Source organism: Hylobates moloch, unplaced genomic scaffold (assembly GCF_009828535.3).
Source record: "Hylobates moloch isolate HMO894 unplaced genomic scaffold, HMol_V3 SCAFFOLD_22, whole genome shotgun sequence".
Taxonomy (NCBI): domain Eukaryota; kingdom Metazoa; phylum Chordata; class Mammalia; order Primates; family Hylobatidae; genus Hylobates; species Hylobates moloch.
In genome coordinates, this window is record NW_026652297.1 from 350,749 (window position 1) to 374,761 (window position 24,013).

General features: G+C 41.2%; 1 protein-coding gene across 1 annotated transcript in view; it reads right to left on the reverse strand.

The window, feature by feature from the left end:
* SCN8A (sodium voltage-gated channel alpha subunit 8) overlaps positions 1 to 24,013 on the reverse strand; it is a 156,138-nt gene that overhangs the window by 54,997 nt on the left and 77,128 nt on the right. The window contains exons 12-13 of the mRNA XM_058433740.1: positions 18,641 to 18,773; positions 13,074 to 13,312 (exon numbers count right to left, since the gene is read on the reverse strand). Of these exons, the coding sequence (XP_058289723.1) occupies positions 13,074 to 13,312; positions 18,641 to 18,773 (372 nt within the window). The remainder of the gene's footprint in view (positions 1 to 13,073; positions 13,313 to 18,640; positions 18,774 to 24,013) is intronic.

Below are 24,013 nucleotides of genomic sequence, written 5' to 3' on the forward strand. Positions count from 1 at the left end.
TTCTGGTTTTTTTTTCAAATACACATGTATTTTGACAGAGTTGGAAAATCATAGAATACATAATATCTTGGGCCTGATTTTTCACTTATCGTTAAGTCTATCCACGTTGCTACACAGTTCTCCCAACTCTCACTCTTACTGCCTGTGTAAAATTCTACTGGTGGCTGGGCACGATGGCTCACTCCTGTAATACCAAAACTTCTGGTGGTCGAGGCAGGCAGATCGCTTGAGTCCAGGAGTTTGAGACCAGCCTGGGCAACGTGGTGAAAACCCGTCTCTACAAAAAATACAAAAATTAGTCGGGCATGGTGGTGTGCACCTGTGGTACCAGGGACTCGGGAGGCTGAGGTGAGAGAATCACTTGAGCCCGGGACGCAGAGGTTGCAGTGAGCCAACCTGGAGTGCAGTGGATCGTGCCACTGCACTCCAGCACAGGCGACAGAGCAAGCCCTATCAAATAAATAAATAATAAATAAATAAATGAATAATGAATAAAATTCTATTGGGTAAATATATCCTCAAAGAATTTTCCTATTGTTGGAGACTCTGGTGCTTCCTTTTAATTTTTTTCAATATGATAATCAATGACGTAATAAATGTTTTAGATTTGTAGCTTATTGTGTGCAAAAATGACATCTTCCCTATGTTACCATCTCCCATTTTTCTGCTGACAGAGTGCTTGCACTTCCCGATGCCTTCTGTATCCTGCAGGCATTAGGAGGTGATATGGAGGATGAAAGTCAAATCCCATGAATGCCAGTTTTGACAAAACCAATACCTTCATTCTAGGCTAACCATATAATAACAGACTCTTATTGAATATTATGTTTTTAGAGGAGAGGACTTATTTTTACAATAGATTTAAAACTGTCATAATATATTAGTACTTGTAACTACCTGTTTACCAAGTTTCCATATGAAACAGTTTAAGGAAAACTGAAGATATAGTCTGAGGACAAATTTAAAAATAGTAAAAAATACTTAGATTATAGATGCTGTTTGGAAATATACTGAATTAATGAACAGCAATAAAAAAACAGAATGATGACTGAAATACATCAAAATGGGTAAGTGGGCTACAGGTTTTTGGTGTTCATATGCTTTTCTGTAGTTCCTCATGTTTCTAAATTGAAGATGCAATATTCTAAAATTGAAAAAAAAATTCCACAAAGAGATCCAGTTAAGTAATATCAAAGTTCACAGTACAAGTTAAGCATCTATAGATGGAACATCCCTCCGAGTGAGTTCAGGGAAAGTACAGACAGCTCATCAAATCCTGACATACATTTCACTCTTAGTGTAAACCCATCGGAGGTTTCTCCACATAGAAATGCTAGCCTGCCTAACACACGCCAAGTAGAGACTTGATTTGTTATCCCACTGGTTCCTGTTAAACACACAGGAAGTGCTCATGAACAAGCACTGGCTGATTGACCACGGAATATCTACACTGTGGGAACTCTGGCTCCTAAGGGAAATCAACAATGACACAGTTACGTGGTGTTGCCTATCACCAGGATGAACGGCCCCAGGCATCAAGAACCGTCTGTGACAGAGGTCAGCCACCATGTTGCTTCAACACATGGTGTGTTGCCATCAGTTGGGTGTGTGTCAAAATACATCTATAACTATTAGCTGTGTGAAGGAATTGCTTTTTTAAAAATTGTGAAGAGCAGATTTAAGGTTATCCTATGATGCTCTTGTTTGCACGGTGATATGCTTCTCAAAGAGGAGAAAGGGAAGAATTACATGCAGTGTTATCAGCAATTATATGTAAGTGTCTGCTATGGTTTGAATGTGTCCCCCAAAGTTCATGTATTAAAACTTAATCCCCAATGCAACAGTGTTGGGCAGCAAGGTCTGATAAGAGGTAATTAGGTCATGTGAGGACTCTGCCATCATGAGTGGATTAATGTTATTGCAGGAGAGGACTGGTTATGGCAAGAGTGGGCTTTGTGATAAAAGCAAGTTTGGCCCGCTCTTGCTCTCTCACTGTTAGCTTCTTCTGCCCTTTGGCCTTCTACCATGGGATGATGTAGCACAAAGGCCTTCACCAGGTACTGGCACCATGCCCTTGTACTTTTCAGTCTCTAGAAATGTCAGCCAAATAAATTTCTGTCTGTTATAAATTACCCGGTCTATGGTACTCTGTTGTGGTAACATTACTAAGACAGTGTTGTTCTCCTGAATGTCATCAAATATTCACTTTAGAATTTATGTTCTTATGCAGCAGTTCTCAAAGGGTAGTTGAGGATCCTTAGAGTCCCTAAGACCCTCTCAGGAAGCACATGGTCCTCTCTTTTCCAACTTCAGAAGTACCCCCCATCTGTGGTTTTGCTTTCTGCAGTTGCAGTTAGCTACCATCAACTACAGTCCAAAAATATTAAATAAAAAATTCTAGAAAAACAATTTGTAAGTTTTAAATTGCATACTGTTCTGAGTACATGATGAACTCTTGAGCTGTCCTGCTCTATCCCTCCTAGGATGTGAATCATCCCTTTGTCCAGTGTATCCATGCTGTATGAACTACTTGCCCTTTAGCCACTTAGTAGCCATCTTGGTTAACAGATTCACAAAACACAGTATGGTCATGCATTGCTTAATGATAGGGATATGTTCTGAGAAATGTGTTGCTGGCAATTTAGTCATTGTATAAACATTAAAGAGTGTACTTACACCAACCTAGGACTTACATATATTTTTTCATATATATATATATATTTAATACGGAAAGCCAAATGTCCCAGCACCTTTACTCAACATCAATCATTTCCCTTACTTGGCCTGCAAGGCCAATATCAAATGGCATATAACAAGTTTTTATATATGTTCCATTATAATCTTATGGTATCACTGTCAGACATGCAGTCTGTCACTGACCGAAATGTTGTTATGTGGTACGTGGCTGTACATATACACACACGTATATATATACACACACATACACACATATACATAGATACATACATATATGTGTATATGTGTGTGTATGTGTGTGTGTATGGCTTGGTACTAACTGAGGTTTCAGGCATCCACTGGGGGCCTTGGAATGTATCCCCCTTGGATAAGAGAGGACTACAGTACATATCTGTGTGAGGCAAGCTTTTCTTCCTATACTTTAGCTAAAATAACATATCACAACAGACTGAATGTAGAAGCAGAAAAAGAGAATCTAACTATCTTCTATTAAACCAGACATGAAGCCGGGCACGGTGGCTCATGCCTATAATCCCAGCACTTTGGAATGCCCAGGTGGGTGGATCACCTGAGGTCAGGAGTTCGAGACCAGCCTGGCCAACATGGTGAAACTCCGTCTCTACTAAAAATACAAAAATTAGCCAGGCATGGTGGTGGGCACCTATAATCCCAGCTATTCTGGAGGCTGAGGCAGAAGAATCGCTTGAACTTGGGAGACGGAGGTTGTAGTGAGCCGAGATTGTGCCACTGCACTCCAGCCTAGGCAACAGAGTGAGACTCTGCCTCAAAAAACCAACCAACCAACCAACCAGACATGAAAGATATTTGCAAAATGTCGAACAATGCCATTCTTCCAGTTTTTCTTAAAAAATATAGTTTCCCCACACCAATATGTTATTTATGTTCATGTGTAATAGGTATATTATTGTGATATTTACTTATTTATTTTACAGATGGGGTCTTGCTATGTTGTCCAGGATAGTCTTGAAATCTTGAGCTCAAGTGATCCTCCCATCTCAGCATCTTGAGTAGCTGGGATTATAGGGATGACCTGCATGTCTGGTTAATTTTTTTATTTTTGTAGAGATGGGGTCTCACTATATTGCCCAGGCTAGAAAGCAATGGCTATTCACAGCCGTGTTCCTAGAGCACTTCGGCATCAAATTCCTGGCCTCAAGCCATGCTCCTGCCTCAGCCTCCTAAGTAGCTGGGACTCACCTAGCTATATTATTGTAATTCTTTAATTACAAAATGAATGTTTAGAAATTTTCTCAGTTTTAACTTCAAATATGATAAATATCAATAGACATAGCACTTATATTTAAGAATATAAAGGAGTCCTGATCTCCTCAGAATATTCTATAAAACAATGGTTCTCTATTCTCTATAAAATACTCTGAATTCACAGTCGTCATATCTTTCTAGTTTGGGTTTTGTTGTGTTTTGTTTTTTGAGATAGGGTCTTGCTCTGTCGCCCAGGCTGGAATGTAGTGGCATGATCATAGCTCACTGCAGCTTTGAAACTCCAGGCTCAAGTAATCCTCTCACCTCGGCCTCCCAAAGAGCTGGGATGACAGGCATGAGCCACACCTAGTCTAGTTTGGACAAGCCCGTGGTCATATGCCTGATAACTTGTAATGCCAGGTCAACAAGTAAGGCCTATATAGTCCTAAGATTGGGGTATATTTCACTTGGGCGTCACTATGGGGTCTGGGGAGAAGTCACACACCTCCTTCAGCCCTAACTGCATTTGCAGATAAAATTTAGCTTATTTGAAAGTGATGAGCGTATGGCATGCTCCTCTCTTTGTGCTCAGAAAAGGGCTTGTCAGCTCCTGTTCTGTAGTAGATCCTCGCCCAAAGTTAATCAAATTCAATTTGATTAAAAGTTCTATGTGTACTGCAACGGAGACATGAAAAAAAAAATGTGACCATGAAAAATAATGGTTCCTTACGAACTCAGTCACCAGAATGTAAGTAACTCATCCTGGTTTGCCACTTTTCACACTGAAAGTCCTGCATCCCGCATCTCCAGTTAGGGTGATCAACTCGTACCTGTTGACAAGGACTGTCCCAGACCAAAAAAGAGAATTTCAGACCAATATCCTTGATGAACATTGATGCAAAAATCCTCAATAAAATACTGGCAAACCGAATCCAGCAGCACATCAAAAAGCTTATACACCATGATCAAGTGGGCTTCATGCCTGGGATGCAAGGCTGGTTCAACATATGCAAATCAATAAGTGTAATCCAGCATATAAACAGAACCAATGACAAAAACCACATGATTATCTCGATAGATGCAGAAAAGGCCTTTGACAAAATTCAACAGCCCTTCATGCTAAAAACTCTCAATAAATTAGGTATTGATGGGATGTATCTCAAAATAATAAGAGCTATCTATGACAAGCCCACAGCCAATATCATACTGAATGGGCAAAAACTGGAAGCATTCCCTTTGAAAACTGGCACAAGACAGGGATGCCCTCTCTCACCACTCCTATTCAACATAGTGCTGGAAGTTCTGGCCAGGGCAATCAGGCAGGAGAAGGAAATAAAGGGTATTCAATTAGGAAAAGCGGAAGTCAAATTGTCCCTGTTTGCAGATGACATGATTGTATATCTAGAAAATCCCATTGTCTCAGCCCAAAATCTCCTTAAGCTGATTAGCAACTTCAGCAAAGTCTCAGGATACAAAATCAATGTACAAAAATCACAAGCATTCTTGTACACCAATCACAGACAAACAGAGAGCCAAATCATGAGTGAACTCCCATTCACAATTGCTTCAAAGAGAATAAAATACCTAGGAATCCAACTTACAAGGGATGTGAAGGACCTCTTCAAGGAGAACTACAAACCACTGCTCAATGAAATAAAAGAGGATACAAACAAACGGAAGAACATTCCATGCCCATGGGCTGGAAGAATCAATATCGTGAAAATGGCCATACTGCCCAAGGTAATTTATAGATTCAATGCCATCCCCATCAAGCTACCATGACTTTCTTCACAGAATTGGAAAAAACTACTTTAAAGTTCATATGGAACCAAAAAAGAGCCCGCATCACCAAGTCAATCCTAAGCCAAAAGAACAAAGCTGGAGGCATCACGCTACCTGACTTCAAACTATACTACAAGGCTACAATAACCAAAACAGCATGGTACTGGTACCACAACAGAGACATAGATCAATGGAACAGAACAGAGCCCTCAGAAATGATGCCGCATATCTACAACTATCTGATCTTTGACAAACCTGACAAAAACAAGAAATGGGGAAAGGATTCCCTATTTAATAAGTGGTGCTGGGAAAACTGGCTAGCCATATGTAGAAAGCTCAAACTGGATCCCTTCCTTACACCTTATACAAAAATTAATTCAAGATGGATTAAAGACTTAAATGTTAGACCTAAAACCATTAAAATCCTACAAGAAAACCTAGGCAATACCATTCAGGACAAAGGCGTGGGCAAGGACTTCATGTCTAAAACACCAAAAGCAATGGCAACAAAAGCCAAAATTGACAAATGGGATCTAATTAAACTAAAGAGCTTCTGCACAGCAAAAGAAACTACCATCAGAGTGAACAGGCAACCTACAGAATGGGAGAAAATTTTTGCAACCTACTCATCTGACAAAGGGCTAATATCCAGAATCTACAATGAACTCAAACAAATTTACAAGAAAAAAACAAACAACCCCATCAAAAAGTGGGCAAAGGACATGAACAGACACTTCTCAAAAGAAGACATTTATGCAGCCAAAAAACACATGAAGAAATGCTCATCATCACTGGCCATCAGAGAAATGCAAATCAAAACCACAGTGAGATACCATCTCACACCAGTTAGAATGGCCATCATTAAAAAGTCAGGAAACAACAGGTGCTGGAGAGGATGTGGAGAAATAGGAACACTTTTACACTGCTGGTGGGACTGTAAACTAGTTCAACCATTGTGGAAGTCAGTGTGGCGATTCCTCAGGGATCTAGAACTAGAAATACCATTTCACCCAGCCATCCCATTACTGGGTATATACCCAAAGGACTATAAATCATGCCGCTATAAAGACACATGCACACGTATGTTTATTGCGGCACTATTCACAATAGCAAAGAGTTGGAACCAACCCAAATGTCCAACAACGATAGACTGGATTAAGAAAATGTGGCACATATACACCATGGAATACTATGCAGCCATAAAAAATGATGAGTTCATGTCCTTTGTAGGGACATGGATGAATCTGGAAACCATCATTCTCAGTAAACTATCGCAAGGACCAAAAACCAAACACCGCATGTTCTCACTCATAGGTGGGAACTGAACAATGAGAACTCATGGACACAGGAAGGGGAACATCACACTCCAGGGACTGTTGTGGGGTGGGGGGAGGAGGGAGGGACAGCATTAGGAGATATACCTAATGCTAAATGACGAGTTAATGGGTGCAGCAAAACAACATGGCACATGGATACATATGTAACAAACTTGCACATTGTGTACATGTACCCTAAAACTTAAATTAAAAAAAAAACAAAAAACTGCAAGGGCTTCCTCAGGCCTCTGCAAATTAAGGTGGTTGGTTACCCAACCAGTAGGGGACAGAACAATAACTAAAAATCATGTGACAAGTATTTAAAAAGAAGTATCCATATGGGGCTATAGAAGCACAGATGAAAGAAAAATTAAAACCTGAAAAGAATTCTTTTTAGCTGAAAATCTAGGTAACCTATAACTAAGAAATGATAACATTCATTTATGTTTAGTGAAGGAGGAAAATAACTTTCTGCTTTTTTGCTTTTGCTTAGAATCTGAGAACTTAAACTTACATGTCAGATTAAACCCTAGCTCTTCTTTCCATCCCCTTCCCCCTGAACCACTCAGTCCTGAAGGCTGTAGGTGGGCATGCCGGTAGAGGGAGGCTGCTGCCCAGTGCTGGAGCCCCAGGAAGGGCACGCCCCAGCAAGGAGAGTCAGACATGGAGGGGAGCGAGGAGGTCCATGTAGGGCAGCAGCCTGGCGTGGGCTGTCTTGAGCCTGTGGGCCAAGGAGAGGCATCCGCTTTGGGTGATAGTCTAGGATGGGCAGTCGGAAGTGGTATGAGTGGCTACCCCACATAGGTGTTGAGGCCCAAGTGGGATGGGAGGACGTCCACACTTAAGGGGGTGGGGGACTTAGCAGAGAGAGTCAGAGCTTAAGCAAGATAAAGAGACCGTCTCCAGGAGAAGATCCCGGAGTGGGCTGAGGAGGGACTCCCCGCAGGGGAAGACTCACAAGGGGTACCAGAGCCAGGTGAGCTGAGGAGGGACTCATGTAGGGGAAGGCCTGATGTGGGGTGTCAGATCCCGAGTGGGGTGAGGAAAGTGTCCAAACAGGGAGGTGGACAGTGAGGGTGTGAGAGCTCATCAGGGTGAGGAGGGTGTCGCCTAGTTTGGGATAAAGTCACTGGGCCAGGTGAGAACTTCCAGGAGTGTTCACATAGACAGGTGGTAGCATGAGCAGGGTGAGGAGGGGTGGCCTGGTGAGGGGTGTTAAGAGTCTGTGCAGGATAAACAGAGCTTCTATGTCGGGGGAAAGTCTGGTGTGGGATGACAAGGATGTCCATGCAGGCGAAGGCCTACTGGGAGGCATGAGGGTCTAAGCAGGGTGGAAACCATGTGTGAGTTGGACTGGTGGGGGTTCCAAGCTGAGGAGTGAGAGCAGGTGTCCACATGGAGGACACGGCTCGGGTGCTGAAGGGGTGGGGGGCACCCAGAGCCTATACAGGGTGAGGAGGGTACCCAAGCTGTAAAAGGTAACAGTGGCTTTTTGATCAAATAAGTAGACCAAAGATATGGCAACAAGGTTTCTTATTGTTGGAGGAGTGACAAACACAGAAAGGGAGAAAACTAGAAAGAATCTTGCAGTGCTGGATTAGAACTGGAAGTGACAGGATCAACTCATGGTTTGCAATATCCACGGCTAGCTCAATATAAACAGCTCATCGTGTCCCGAGAGGGGCTGCACGCTGCTCCCATGGCAATATGCATACCTAGATCTCAGATCTCTACCTCTTCCTTTTTTTTTTTTTTTTTCTATTTTGTTTTAGAGATGGGGTCTCATTGTGTTGCTAAGGCTAGTCTCAAACTTTAAGCGATCCTCCTGCCTCAGGGGATACTCAGCCTAGATCTCTACTTCTAAATGCCATTTTTCCACTAAAAGACTCAGGGCTTCTTGAGAAATGGCTGATTCCAGCCCTGGGGCTGGAAAAACACAAAAGTAGCCTGGAATACCTTGTGGTACCAGAAAGCCAGGAAGTGATGAAGACATGTCAAAGGGATCAGAAGCCAGCTTGAAGGGATTCCCACTGGCCACATCAGAGGAAGTCTAAACATCAAATGGATTATAACTCAGATAAAATAGAAAACCATTAATCCATACTGATATAAATAAAGGAAGAAATCAAAATCTGAATGAACAGGAAATTTAAATCATTTCAAACGGTCTTCCTCACAAATACCTATTAAGTACACAGTAAGTCCTCACTTAATGTCCTCAATAGGTTCTTGAAAACAGCAACTTTAAGCCACATGATGTACTATATGCCATAGGAACTCAACTCTTGTTTATATCAACTGGCCTATGGTAAAACTGGTTTTGTTATACAGCATATCATTTAGCTTAAAGTCACAGTTTCCAAGAACCTAGAACCTATAGAGGATGTTAAGTGGGGACTTACTGTAAATGGGAAAAGCGTAACTTCACAGATGAAAAGCCTGGCAGACACCTCCTTAATCAAATGATTAATGAACATCACCAGTAGTGGGACAAATGGAAGCTATGTGCCAACTGGTAGATACAAGTGAAGAAGATAGTCTCACTTATCTGATATTCCTACCAAAATGCAGAACCTGCATCTAATCATAAGGAAGCATCAGGGAATTCTACATAACAAATGGCCTGTAGTCTTCAAAATGTCAAGACATGAAAGTCAAGGAAAGACTGAGGAACTGCTCCAGGCTGAAGAAAATTAGAGAGATATGATAGCTACATGTAATGGGGTAATCCTAAAACTGCATCCTTTTGTTATAGAGGATTCCACTGGGATCACTGGTAAAACTTGAATAGGGCCTGAGAATTAGACCCTTAACTTAACTCACAATCAGGGCTATAGGAAAAGCCTCACATTCCAACCACAGGACAAGGTCATACTTTATTTCACAACATTGTAATGTATCAGTGTTAATTTCCTGGTTTTGACAGTTATACTATGGTTATGTAGGAGAATGTACTTGTGTATAAAAAATACACACTGTAAGCATTTGGGGGTGATAAGGCTTTTATTGTAAAAAAAAAAAAAAAAGAAGGTTTTGTACTGTACTTGACACTTTCCTGTAAGATTCAGAATGTTTAAAAAGTCACCTCATAAACTTACTATTGTATTCAGTTAGTTGCAAAAAAGGCAGGGAAAGAATCATTACATTTATCTACTATATAACACAAAGGCTGTATAATTCACACAGCTTCCCTGGGCTTCAATTTCCTCTATAAAACATGTGGATTGGATTGAATTATCTCTAAGGTTCTTCCTATTATTATTTTCTCTTTTGGGGAGGGTAGAAGAGGCAGGGATCTTCAATTTGCAGAAGACTGTTCTCATCTTTCTTTAAAAACACCTTTCTGTACGTCTACAGACAAAGACAACTTAACTCACAATCAGGGCTATAGGAAAAGCCTCACATTCCAACCACAGGACAAGGTCATACTTTATTTTACAAGTCAGTCTCATTTTTTTTCCATCCTCTTATTCTCAGGTTCAGTCAAAGGCTCTACCCAATTCTCCGGATCTCTGAAAATTCTCCTATTGAATTATACTAACACAGTTCCTAAGATTTATAAGGTACTTTTAGCTATCCCAAAGACTTCCGTATAGGTTCTCATTTTATCTTCCCAACCAATGATGGCATGGTATTATCCTAACTTTACAGATGCGAAACATTTCTGGACAGAAATCAATGACTTATTTAAGGTTATACGGTATCTAATAGGAATGAAAACCCAAATCTTCTGACTTCTAATTCTGTGTTCTTTCTGCCAATCTCAGCGCTCGTGTTGACTGGCAGCAAAGTATATCTTTGAGTTTCTGGTATTGTTCAGAAAACACTCATGAGGTCCAGCACACACCCAACTTCCTTATTTGGCATCTCCACTCAGTGAACAGACACTTAATACGTCCAAAACAGAACTCTTGATTTTACGCGTCAAGCCAGTTCCTTTGCAGTCACTCCACTTTTCCCTCAGTTATTAAACCCCCACATCTAGGCACCATTCTTGATTTCTTTCCTTTTACCCTCACATCTAGTACAAAGTATGCTGGACCATATACTACCCTCCCTCCCCAATGCTAATTGTACATTTACTTGCCGTTTGAAAACTCTTGCCACCTAAGAGCTTTCTTATTCTAGAACTTGGTTCTGGGTTGGCTTGTCTCATGGAGTTCCTGAATATTAGCTGTCGACCTTCTCTTATTTCCTCTTTCTTTGCTGACGGTTCTGAGCAAAGTCCTGCATACTTACAATTCTAATTTAGATGTCATCCTAAATCTCTAAATTTTCATGACAGGAAAAATAACATTATTTGCTAGCCTGGTCTGACTGGAGTTCTAGTGGGGATAGGTGAAAAAGCCTTTCAAAATCCCTCGAAAATCAAAGACTGGTTCTGTAAAAAGTAAGGAAAAGTAAAGATTGTGAGAAAAACAAAACTCCACAGGGAAAACAGAACCACCAACATCAACAATAAAAATTACAAGACATATTTCTCATTACTTAACTCTTGGCTACTAAAATCAAGCTTATATCTATATGATATTGTTGACAGGCTTAAAATTCTGCTTGATGGCCAAGGTACTGTGTCAGCCAGTCACAGCATGTGCCCACCAACAGGCACCTTTCAGAGCCAGTCAGCAGACTTCTTGGACAGTCTGTGGGAGTGTCCCATTTCAAGACTACAGGCATTCCATTGGACTGCACACAAGGGTTTACATCATAGCAGAGAGCCTGGAGCATGTCACCAACCACAGACATGGAGACTGGAAAGACCACAGAATCATCTTGGATGTATACCAGGGAACACAATGGGCTACAAAGGATCTCTTTGCCATGTGATTTTCAGAATGAGAAATGAAAATGATACTGTAGTGCTCTAATAGTATAGTAATAGGACTTACAGTCAAAACTGTGTGGTGTGTGTGTGCGTGTGTGTGTGTTTGTGTGAGAGGGAGAGAGAGGGTGAGAGAGCACACACAAGAGAAACTGGGTAGAAATCATGCTCAAATCATTAATAAACGGTAACAGCCAGATCTGGACATGCCTGTGGTTAACACCTAAGGAATTAGGGGGCCCAGGTGACCTAGGGGATTCTTTCTCACTACTTTTTTTTTTTTTTTTTTTTGAGACGGGGTCTCGCTCTGTTGCCCAGGCTGGAGTGCAGTGGCGCAATCTCGGCTCACTGCAAGCTCCGCCTCCCGGGTTCACGCCATTCTCCTGCCTCAGCCTCTCTGAGTAGGTGGGACTACAGGCGCCTGCCACTACGCCTGGCTAATTTTTTGTATTTTTAGTGGAGATGGGGTTTCACCGTGGTCTCGATCTCCCGACCTCGTGATCCGCCCGCCTCGGCCTCCCAAAGTGCTGGGATTACAAGCGTGAGCCACCGCGCCCGGCCACTACTTCTTTACTATCTATCAAAATTCAATTAACTCCTGATTTTTGTAGTAAAGAAAGCACATAATCCTCAAATCACAACTACTTAATTTCAGAATACACACTTTGTAATCTGTTTTTTTTTTAAACTACATACTTTAATGGCCTAGAAGTTGGATTGGAGGGGGAAACCAGCCCTGAGTGAAAACTTTCCCATAAATAGTCCCCATTTAGGTAATTAAGGCTTGACAGAGCAGGCAAATCCATAGTTACATGTAGTGTACTATAAGAGCTCCCCTATTTTGTGGTAGATGTTACTTAAGGTGAAAGGGGAACTGATTTGCTGGAGCAATGCAGGAATCAATGTGAGAAACAGAATGAGGAAAAAATCCAGAAGTACTTGGCTCAGGCTGCTGAAACCAACCCACTGTACCAGGCCTCCCATTCTGTCGCCAACATTGGTTTTCTGCCAATAGCCCTTAAATGACGTCTTCAAAGTTCTGCAGAAAGAGGAAAGGGATCACAACAGTGAGCAGAAAAGCAGCTGGTGTCCTGGCATATGTGGAAGCATTTGTCTTCCAATTAACTATTACTTTCTTTTCAAAGAAACTCCAGCTTTCAGTACCAGAAAAAGATATCTTACAGGCAAAGCACGTTCCAATCCTAATATCAGGAGACAGTGTTCCATCTTACCAGATTTCCTACAGCCAAGACATGTTCAAATTGTGGTGTCATAGGATGGTGCTCCATTGCCATAAACAGTGTATTCAGGACGATGCAGATGGTGATGGCTAAATCCACAAAAGGGTCCATAACTATCAAGTTCACAATCTCTTTCAGTTTTATCCAGTAGGGGTGGCACTCCCAGATGAGGAAAGTGTTGGCAAATTTATACCAGCAGGGCGGGCACTTTCTCTGAGACTCTTCCAGTTCTATAGTAAGTAAGAACAAAGACGGCCCCTCAATCACAGCAAGAAAACCAGGGGGACACGCTACTCACTCTCACAGTCATTATCACTGTTATTAATATGGAATCAAGTTGTTTGAGTGCTGACATTCCTAAGTGTTTTCCTTCTCTCTAAGGTGGAGAGGAAGCATGATCTATACAAGTTGCCTCCCTGTTAATAATGATCTAGTTATAAATGAAACTCAAGCCATCAGTTATGGGAGTAGAGCACAGAGGTCAAGAGCTTGGCCTCTCAGGTCTCACTCCCTGGCCTCAACTGGCTTGAATGCTTACAAGTTGTGTGATCCCAGGCAAGGTAACTGACTTCTCTGCTCAGCTGCCTCAGCTGTAAAACAAGGCATCTACTTCACAGGTTATAGGACTGAATGAGTCCTGTAACCTCATTTTTATGTGAGTTTGATTAAATTAGATGCTGGTGTAAAGCAGTCACCACAGTATCTGGCACAGGGTAAATCCTCAATAAATGGTAGGTATTCTATTATACACTGTATTATTCAGTTATTGTCAGAGAAGCCATCAAAAGTATGGACTCAAGCCAGACATATTTGAGTTCAAGTATTAGCTCAGCCACTTGCTAACTGTGGGACCTTGAACAAGTTACTTTGATTTGCTGTGAGAATTAAAGAGCTAAAATATATACAAAGTGCCCCAGAATACCCTGGCAGATAGAAAGTGCCATGGAAGTGTTTGCTATTATTATTATCTTCATTAGCAGAACCAGCATCATCAACCAAGCCACCATGTAAAACACATCTGCTACGTTCTCAAAGAAGTACAAGTTACTGTCTCCACCCTTAACAAGTTCACAGCTCATGGTTGAGTTAGAAATACAAGTCACATTCCTCTCCCCTTTTCACCCTTCATTCCTTGTTCTGTCTCCTCCTGTCTCCTTCTTTCTTGCTCCTTTGCCCTTTCCTGCTCTCATCCTTTGCTCTTCTCTTTCTTTCTACAGCTTCTTCCTCCTTCCCTCCCTGGATCATCATCTTCTTTCCTTTTTCTTTCTCTCCTTTGTCTTATCTTCTCTGTCTCTTTTAGAAACAGAATGTGTTATTTTTAAACAAGATCTCACATGACCCCCAATACATAAAACACACCAGGAATTGCCCTAGATGAAGCAGGAGCCCACTCGGATAATTTCTTCCTCTCCTGAGGCACTCCCCTAGAATTCCAGGACTCTGATACAAACAGACTGAAAAATCATTGGACTAGACGATCTCAAAGGTCATTTCCAAAGCAAAGATTCAAAAGAATTATCAGATATCAAAGACAGACACTCAACTGGCAGTTACAACAATCTAGGTATGAAGCCGTACATAACAAAGCTCTCCTCAAATTAAGCATGAAATACAACTGTCAGGATTACAAAATTCCAAGGATCCCGAGCTAAGAGGATGCTTTTTAAGAGGTGAACTTTGAAAACCTGTCAGAATGTGAGGTATTGATTCCACAGGGTTGGCTGTAACAGCTACTCTCTCCCTGCCCAATTCTGCTGACACTACCAAATCATTTAAGGAAAAAAAAAAAAAATTCCCTAACATTTCACCAAAACCAAGATGGCTGCCTTAAATTAACCTACGTTCCCTTTTCCAACCAGCTGGATGGCGATGCTTTATTTTAGACAAGGTGGTTTTGGCTGAGTTTCTGATTGGTTCCCTGGTTGCTAAGAAAATGGTTGCCTTGGTTTTTCAGATTTAAGGACCCCTGTAAGCGCCACGTGGGAGGCTGCGTGGGAAAGGAAGTCTGTGAGGAAAATCTGCTGTGGCTTCTTCCTCAGAGAACTCCCTCCCTTCCTAAGGTAAATATAGTTTTCTCCCCCAAAAAAGAAAATGACAAGGTTCTCTTATTTCCATAAATTCTTACAGTACATATTTGGAAATTTAGTTCCGTTCCCTTTTTTATCTCCTCCCTTCTCCAAACGACTGCTGCTCATTGGCACGTGGAGGCTGAAGCTGCGACTGTTCACATTTATGACAGTTGACACAATTGTAATGTTTTAAAATGAACTAGGTCTTGAGTCTTGCCACACAGCAAAAAGGGGTTTTCCTGCCCTACAGGGCACCAAGAAAATTCCTCTAGGGATACCAGACATCTCTTAGCCACATTTACTGAGAAGGGAAGATCCTCAGGATAATCTTTTACGCCTACAAAAAGCAAGACAATGTGAAGCTTCAGGAGCTAGAAAAGATCATTCGGGGAATAAGCAGGCTTATCAAGTGACTTATGACTTTGCAAACTGTTACTGGTTCCACATGCCTGGAATGGCCCAGTATTTGGCGTGGGGGAATGGGTTAACATGTAGGGGTGAGATGTCCAAAGGTTTGTGGGGTTTCTCTTACTCTGCTTTTGGACATTTTCAGAGAGTTACTCTAGGTCTCAACCTCAGGGGTACTGGGAATTGTTTTCAGAAAGGACCTCACAATTTCACCAAGATAGTGGCTTTGGTAGACCATGAGGTTTCTGAAGGCAGGAGCTTCTCTCAACTCAATTCAACAACTTTTAAGCACCTGCAATGTGCTAGGCACAGAGGATACACTGATGAAGAGCCCCCACCCTCACTAAGGTTACTGCCACACAGGAAAGGCTGATATCAGCCAAGTAACTATACTGACACTTGATGCTGGTCAGTTGAATAAAAGAATAGATAAATAGTGGCAGCAATAGCTACGGCCAGTTACCTCTGGGGGAGTTTTTGGAATTGTTTTACCTGAGAATCAATAATGTCAAGTACTTCCTTGATATTGAAAATCAATAATGTCAAGTACATCACTACTTCCTCTTTCTTACTTCACCATGATCTCCCCTTCTCCCACAGCTTTACTGCTTTGAAGAGTGAGACTACACTACTCTACCTACACCCCACGCCCAGTCCTCTGAAATATCCCCAAAGCTTATAGCTCTGCTAGTGGTGAACTCTACTAAATGTGTTGGATCCTGGTAAGCATGTTTGCAGTAGGATGGGGTGGGGCAGAACAGGCAGGGTTTTCTAATTCTTGACAGGATTCTGGAATTCTCCACTGTGGTTTTTAAACTATTAGGTAAGTCATAGCCTGCCTCTTGGGTTTTAAATAATAATTATTTTAATCTTTGGATTAAAATAATGTCAAAGTTTCCTAACTGAAAGTCTGAGAGCAAGAACTGCAATTCATTCAATGCTGGCTTTTAATGCTGTAGCAAGCATTAAATACAGAGGGACCAATGGTTAAACAGACATGGATGTTTCATTCCCTCTTACGTGATTCCGGTCAGCCATTCATTGCTCTTTGCTTATAGCAGTTCTGTCCCATCAGCTTCAACAAAAGGGTCAAATACAAGGGGAGAGGATAGGAGGAATGCCTGAGCAGGAAATGGCAGGACAGATACAACTATGTGAAAATCAGGGCTTAGGAAAGAGGACAAAGAACTGGAATAATATCTTCCTACTCAGGAACACAACTACATCTGTCTCTGTCTCCTGAGCTACTCTTACATCTATTTTTTTTTTAATGTGTGTGATGGTGGGTAAAGGGTGGAGAATAAGCACAGCAGGACAGAAAGAGAAAGAACAGGGAGAAGAGGGAGAAAAGAGAATTTTAAAATGTCCCAATGGTTTGTATCCAATTCGGTAAAGGGATGAAAGCTCTAAGGCCTCCGAAAGGAGCCCTGCAGCACCAGCACTCCTACCATTCTAAGCACAGCCAATGTCCGCTTGACAAACATTGTTTGAGCATCTACTTTTGCTGGGACCTATGCTAAGCCAATGCAGTAATACATAAATAACTGTTGCACTATATCGATAGTTCTGCTGTTCTGATGTCTCTACCAATAATAAAATGTACCTGTTGGAGGTTGTTAGTTTTTCTTTCTCAACTGCCACAGATACCCAGAGAAATCTTGTCTTGGTCTCTATGTGAATAATAAAATTAGCTAAAGTTCTTAGGCTAAGATTTCTTAGCTTGGAATTCTTAGGACCTGCAGTTATTTGCCCACAATCTCAAAGTATAAGCTACAAAGCTTGAAGATGTTCTATCAGACAGTAACCTCGATGGTAATTAAAGAAAACAGGAATAAATGGAGGTTGTTAAGGCAGACGAAAGCAGTTAATTCATTTTTTTACTTGATATATTCTCAAGGTCAGTCTAGTTATAGTCTCATTCTTTGCACGTATGTGGGGAAGTACGCACCCTTAGAGAATTCTTTTCTAGGGACTCTCCCTCCACTGCAACCCCCTCCCCAACACACACATACACACACACACATATACATACACACAGAGTAGAAGTGGCACTGGGTTTAAATGACTAAAAAAATAACTTGTCTCAAGGATACCGGGACCATTTTGAGTTTTCCTGTCTCAGGGACTTTGGTTATTCCGGGCATCTGCATTCTGAAGAACAGCAATTTGAGGCCTCAAGAATAGTCTAGATCTACAATGAGACAACTCAGCTAAATCAACATAAATCCAATGAAGAAGATAGGTGCAGAATCAATCAGAATCTTGGGAGAGGAAATCTGTCACTGAATTTACCTCTAAAGAAAGCATGCAGATCCTGGACTACAGACCACAACTGGAGAGGAGCTGATTTTTGCTAGGGGGACTGTGGCCTAATGGAAAATCTTCAGGTATTCCTCAGCACGCCAGGTTGTGTCATAGAGAACCCACCTAATACAGAGAACTCAGGCACTGACAGCAACATTACTGCAGACGTGCTATGATTCAACAGTGGTTGCTCTTTCTCTGTGGCATGGAGCACTCAAAGTAAGAAGGGTTTCAACTTACCTAGTCACACATCAAATTTATTTATGGATATGTGGGGGTGTTTGAAGAGAGACAGAACTAGGTGCAATCAAAACGCACAGTACATTCTTCCTTAAGGGAAAACCAAAAGGGCTGTAAGTAGTTAAAAAGGAAAAAAGGAAGGTATGTTTTGGGGTAGAGGCCATGAAGGAAATTCTATGATTTTATATCTTTGCAGTTCTTCAATCTACATTCCTTTATGCCTTACAGCACCCGACTCCTCATGATGACAATGACAGGGGTCTTGAGTTCTTCTAGGTCACTCATGCAGGTCCTTTCCTATCTCTTACCTACCTGTGTACAATGCTGGCAGCATATCTGAAGCCCATATATTTGATTCTCTGCATGTAAATTTAGGAAGAGAATTTGTGATTCTAGTTTCTATATATGAATAGGTTCCATACCTAAAGCTCAGAGACAGTCTTTGCAAAACTCAGACCAAGGGACAGGGATTATATTTACCATGCACATTACATATTTGTATCTCAGCAGGTTGGACTGACATCATAGGGCACATACCTTCTACTAGCGTATTTGTAACAACACTCATTATACTGTTGATTCTGTCCTTCCGCCCGTAGGAGGCTAATTGGTCCATGGAAACTAAAAGAGATCCAGGGCCTTTCTTCTTAATTTCCACCTCAGTTGTAGCCTTAAAAAAAAAAAAAAAAAGCAAAGAGTGAGTTAAGTCTATAAAGGTAAATCTGGGCCTTACTTGATAAGACAGTTCAGTGTGTGATCTTCATTACAGTCTTTAACTTTGATCCTACAGTCCTATTCACTTCAACAAGTAGAATGAAATGAATCGGCCATGGTTCATCCTTATTTCTATGGGTGATAAGATGAAGTCATTTAAGTCTGTGTGAATCTACAATGATCCCAAGAATCTGGCTGGGACCCAAACATCTCACCTGGTTCATTCCAAGCACAGAGTAGAAAGACCAGATCCTCCTGGGGTACTGTCATCAGAAGTAGACCCTGAGTTTTCTGGTCCTAATCTCAAATCCACAATATTTGGCTAGAATTGGTCCACATGATAAAGTCAGTCAAATTTACTTCTATTTGAAATTTCATTAAAGTCAAGTTCCTGATCACACTGAGTATTATAGATGCTGTTTCTTCCTTGAGTAGGAGCACTATTATTCTAATAAACTGCCTCTTCCAAATACCAAATCTGGGCCTAACTGAACATTAGCAAGTTGAAGATCTGCTCCAGATCTCCTGTAAGCAACTGTAAGAAAGTACAGAAAGGTTTTGCTATCTTAATTAAATATATTGTATCTTATGTTTATCTTGCCCTTTCAGTTTTATGAGTTAACCTGCAATGTTCAAATTCCCAATAAAAAATGGCAGAAAATGTAATCAGATTGTTATAAAAAATATGATTACATGCTCCACCCTGGGCAATAACCGGTATGGTAGATTACAGCAAAGGGTTTCTTAATGTCCCTGACTTACGTTCTTGTGACTATTCCACATCAGTTCAGGCTTAATGGGGTGGCTTAAAACCTAGCTCTTTAGTAACCATGTTGTTCACTGTACCATATCACCCACGTAGACTTGGCTCTTCCTTCTAAGATGGTGAAGGTAAGAGGACAGAGACAATCGGCAGCCCTCAGAGGACAGGGGAGATTGTACGAGGCTGGAGAAGCATATGTCTGATCAGTAAGAGAATGATCCTAGCTGTTTTAAAAAGAAAATAATTACCTCTGGAGAGCTACATCAAAAAGCCCATCTGTTCTAAACATCTTCAGATTTTAAGGACTGAACAGAAGAAAGTTCCTAGCAGATTATGATTTATCTTACCAAAGTGTTCCATTAGCCTGTAGTCCCAGCTACTCAGGTGGTGGAGGCGGCAGGATTACATGAGCCCAGGAGTTAGAGACCATCCTGGGCAACACAGAGAGACCTCATCTCAAAAAAAAAAAAAAAAAAGTGTTTCATCAGACCGTTTCACTGATTCAGATTTGGATCAGTGACCTTGGGGTCTTGTTTGTTTTGTTCGTTTGGCAAAGCTACAGAAGAAATACAAGAAAAAAAAAACGATTTCCCTGGGAATTCCTTGCTGCATTACTATACTAACATCTGTGTATGTAAGAATGACTTGTGATGGTGGCCACAGGAAGACGCCTCCTGCCTGTGGAAAAAGGAGAGAAGAGCAGGAAGGACTTTGTATTGTGGTTTGAGTGCCAGCATAGCTGCAGAATAGAACATCAGGCAAATCTCTAAGGTTTTTTGTTTTTTGCTTTTTGAGAGAGTCTGCTCTGTCGCTCAGGCTGGAATGCAGTGGCATGATCTCGGCTTACCGCAACCTCTGCCTCTGAGGTTCAAGCAATTCTCCCACCTCAGCCTCCTGAATAGGTGGGATCACAGGCGTACACAAGCACACCCGGCTAATTTTTGTATTTTTTAGTAAAGACAGGGTTTCGCCATGTTATCCAGGCTGGTCTGGAACTCCTGGCCTCAAGTGATCCTCCCACCTCAGCCTTCCAAAATGCTGGGATTACAGATGTGAGCCACCACACCCAGCTAAAATTTAATTTTATTTAAACAAATACTTATTGTGTGCTAAGTGCTGTGGATACGGTGGTGAACAACACATACAACATGGTCCCTGTCCTCTTGATGGGTTTCGCCATGTTGGCCAGGCTGGTATCAAACTCCTGGCCTCAGGTGATCCACCCACCTTGGACTCCCAAAGTGCTAAGAAATCTCTAAGGCTTTTTGTTCCAATCCCTGGCTTCCAGACAACATGTCTGGACCCACCTGGGACCTGGGGGGACTTGCCACCCTGAAGGGGAGGACACAAACCTGGCTGGCTTCACCACCTGCTGACTGTAGAGCCCTAGGGCCTTGAGTGAACACAGGTGGCAGCCATGTAGTGGTTACAGCGGGCCTTGGGCAAGACCTTGTGCTGTGCTGGCTTCAAGTCTGACCCAGCAGTCCCAGTAGTAATGGCCAGAGGGGTGCTTACATCAACACACTCCAGTTCAAGGTGGCTCAGCACAGAAAAAGAGACTCCATTTGTTTGGGAGAAAGTGAGGAAAAAGAACAAATCTTTGCCTTGTAATCCAGAGAATTCTTCCAGATCTTTATTATCCAAGACCACCAAGGTGGTATTTCTATGAATCTGCAAAAACCACAGCATTATTGGACTTGGGGCTCAAATTCCTTCAAATATCTGGAAAGCCTTCTGAAGAAGGACAGGCACAAACAAGCCCAGATTGTGAAGACTATAATAAATACCTAGCTTGTCAATGCCCAAACACCAACAAACATCTAAAAGCATCAAGATCATGCAGGAAAACATGGCCTCATCAAAAGAATTAAATAAGGTACCAGGGACCAATCCTGGAGAAACAGAGATATGTGACCTTTCAGACAGGGAATTCAAAAGAGCTATGTTGACGAAACTCAAGGAAATTCAAGATAACACAGAGAAGGAATTCAGCATTCTATCAGATAAATTTAACAAAGAGACTGAAATAATTACAAACAATCAAGCAGAAACTCTACAGTTGGAAAATGCAACTGGATACTAAAGAATGCATTAGAGTCTCTTAACAGAATTGATCAGACAGAAGAAAGAATTAATGAGCTTGAAGACAGCCTATTTGAAAATACTCAGAGGAAACAAAAGAAAAAAGAACAACAACAACAAAACGAAGCACACCTGCAAGATCTAGCAAATAGCCTCAAAAGGGAAAAATCTTAGAGCTATTGGCCTTAAAGAAGATGTAGAGAAAGAGATAAGGATAGAAAGTTTATTCAAAGGAATAATAACAGAAAACTTGCCAAACCTAGAGAAAGATATCAACGTTCAAGTACAAGAAGATTATAGAACACCAAGCAGATTGAACCAAAAGAAGACTACCTCAAGGCATCTAATAACAAAACTCCCAAAGGTCAAGGATAAAGAAAGGATCCTAAAAGCAGCGAGAAAAGAAAAAAAAAAAAACATACAATGGAGCTCCAATAAATCTAGCAGCTGGCCTTTCAGTGAAAACCTTACAGGCTAGGAGAAAGTGGTAATGATATATTTAAAGTGCTGAGGGAAAGAAACTTTTACCCTAGAACACTGTATCTGGCAAAAATATCCTTCAAGCATGAAGGAGAAATAAAGATCTTCCCAGATAAACAAAAGCTGAGATTTCAACACCAGACCTGTCCTACAGGAAATGCTAAAAGGAGTTCTTCCAGCTGAAAGAAGAGAGGATGTTAATGGCAAGAAGAAATCATCTGAAGATACAAAACTCACTGGTAATAGTAGGCATACAGAAAAACACAGAATATTGTAACACTGTAATTGTGGCATGTAAACTCCCACATGCCACAATTACAGTGTTATGATAAGCCAATATAAATAATAACTACAACAACTTTTCAAGACATAGTACAATAAGACATAAAGAGAAACAACAAAAAGTTAAAAAGCAGAGGGATGAAGTTAAAGTGTACAGTTTTTATTAGTTTCCTTTTTGCATGTTTGTTTATGCAATCAGTGTTAAGTTGTCATCAGTTTAAAATAATGGGTTATGCCAGGTGCAGTGGCTCGCGCCTGTAATCCCAGCACTCTAGGAGGTTGAGGTGGGCAGATCACCTGAGGTCAGAAGTTTGAGACCAGTCTGATCAACATGGAGAAAGCCCGTCTCTACTAAAAATACAAAATTAGCCGGGCGTGGTGGCACATGCCTGTAATCCCAGCTACTTGGAAGGCTGAGGCAGGAGAATCACTTAGGAGGTGGAGGTTGCAGTGAGCCAAGATCACACCATTGCACTCCAGCCTGGGCAACAAGAGTGAAAATCTGTCTCAAAAAATAAATAAATAAAAATAAAATAAATAATGGATTATAAGACATTAATAATATTTGCAAGCCTCATGGTAGCCTTGAATTGAAAAACACACAACAGATACACAAAAAATAAAAAGCAAGAAATTAAGTCATACCACCAGAGAAAATAACCTTCACTAAGGGGAAGACAAGGAAGGAAGGGAAAAAGTAAAAGAAGACCGCAAAACAACCAGAAAACAAATGACAAGATGGCAGGAGTAAGTCCCAACTTATCAGTAATAACAATGAATGTAAATAAACTAAACTCTCCAATAAAAGGACATAGAGTGGCTAAATGCATGAAAAAATAAGACCCAATGATCTGTTGCCTACAAGAAACACACTTCATCTATAAAGATACACAGACTGAGAATAAATGGATGGAAAAAGATATTCCATGCCAATGGAAACCAAAAAAGAGCAGAAGTAGTAGCTATACTTACATTAGAAAAAATAGATTTTAAGACAAAAACTATAAGAGACAGAGATCGCTATTACATAATAATAAAGGGGTCAGTCTAGCAAAAGGATATAACAATTATAAATATACATGTACCCAACACTGGAACACCCAAATATGTAAAGCAAATATTATTATAGCTAAAGAGATAGACCTCAGGCTAGGCACAATAGCTCATGCCTATAATCCCAGCACTTTGGGAGGTCCAGGTGGGTGGGTTTCTGGAGCCCAGGAGTTTGAGACCGACCTGGGAACATAGCAAAATCCTGTCTCTACAAAAAAATACAAAAATTAGCCAGGCATGGTGGTGCATGCCTATAGTCCCAGCTAATCAGAGGGCTGAGGCAGGAGGATCACTTGAGCCTGTAAGGTCGAGGCTGCAGTGGGCTGAGATCGCACCACTCCACTCCAGCCTGGATAACAGAGCAAGACCTTGTCTCAAAGAGAGAGAGAGAGACCTCAATACAATAACAGTTGGAGACTTCAACATCCCACTTTCAGCACTGGACAGATCTCCCAGACAGAAACTCAACAAAGAAACATTGGACTTAACCTACACTAAGGATGACCTAATAGAACAAATGGACCTAATAGATATTT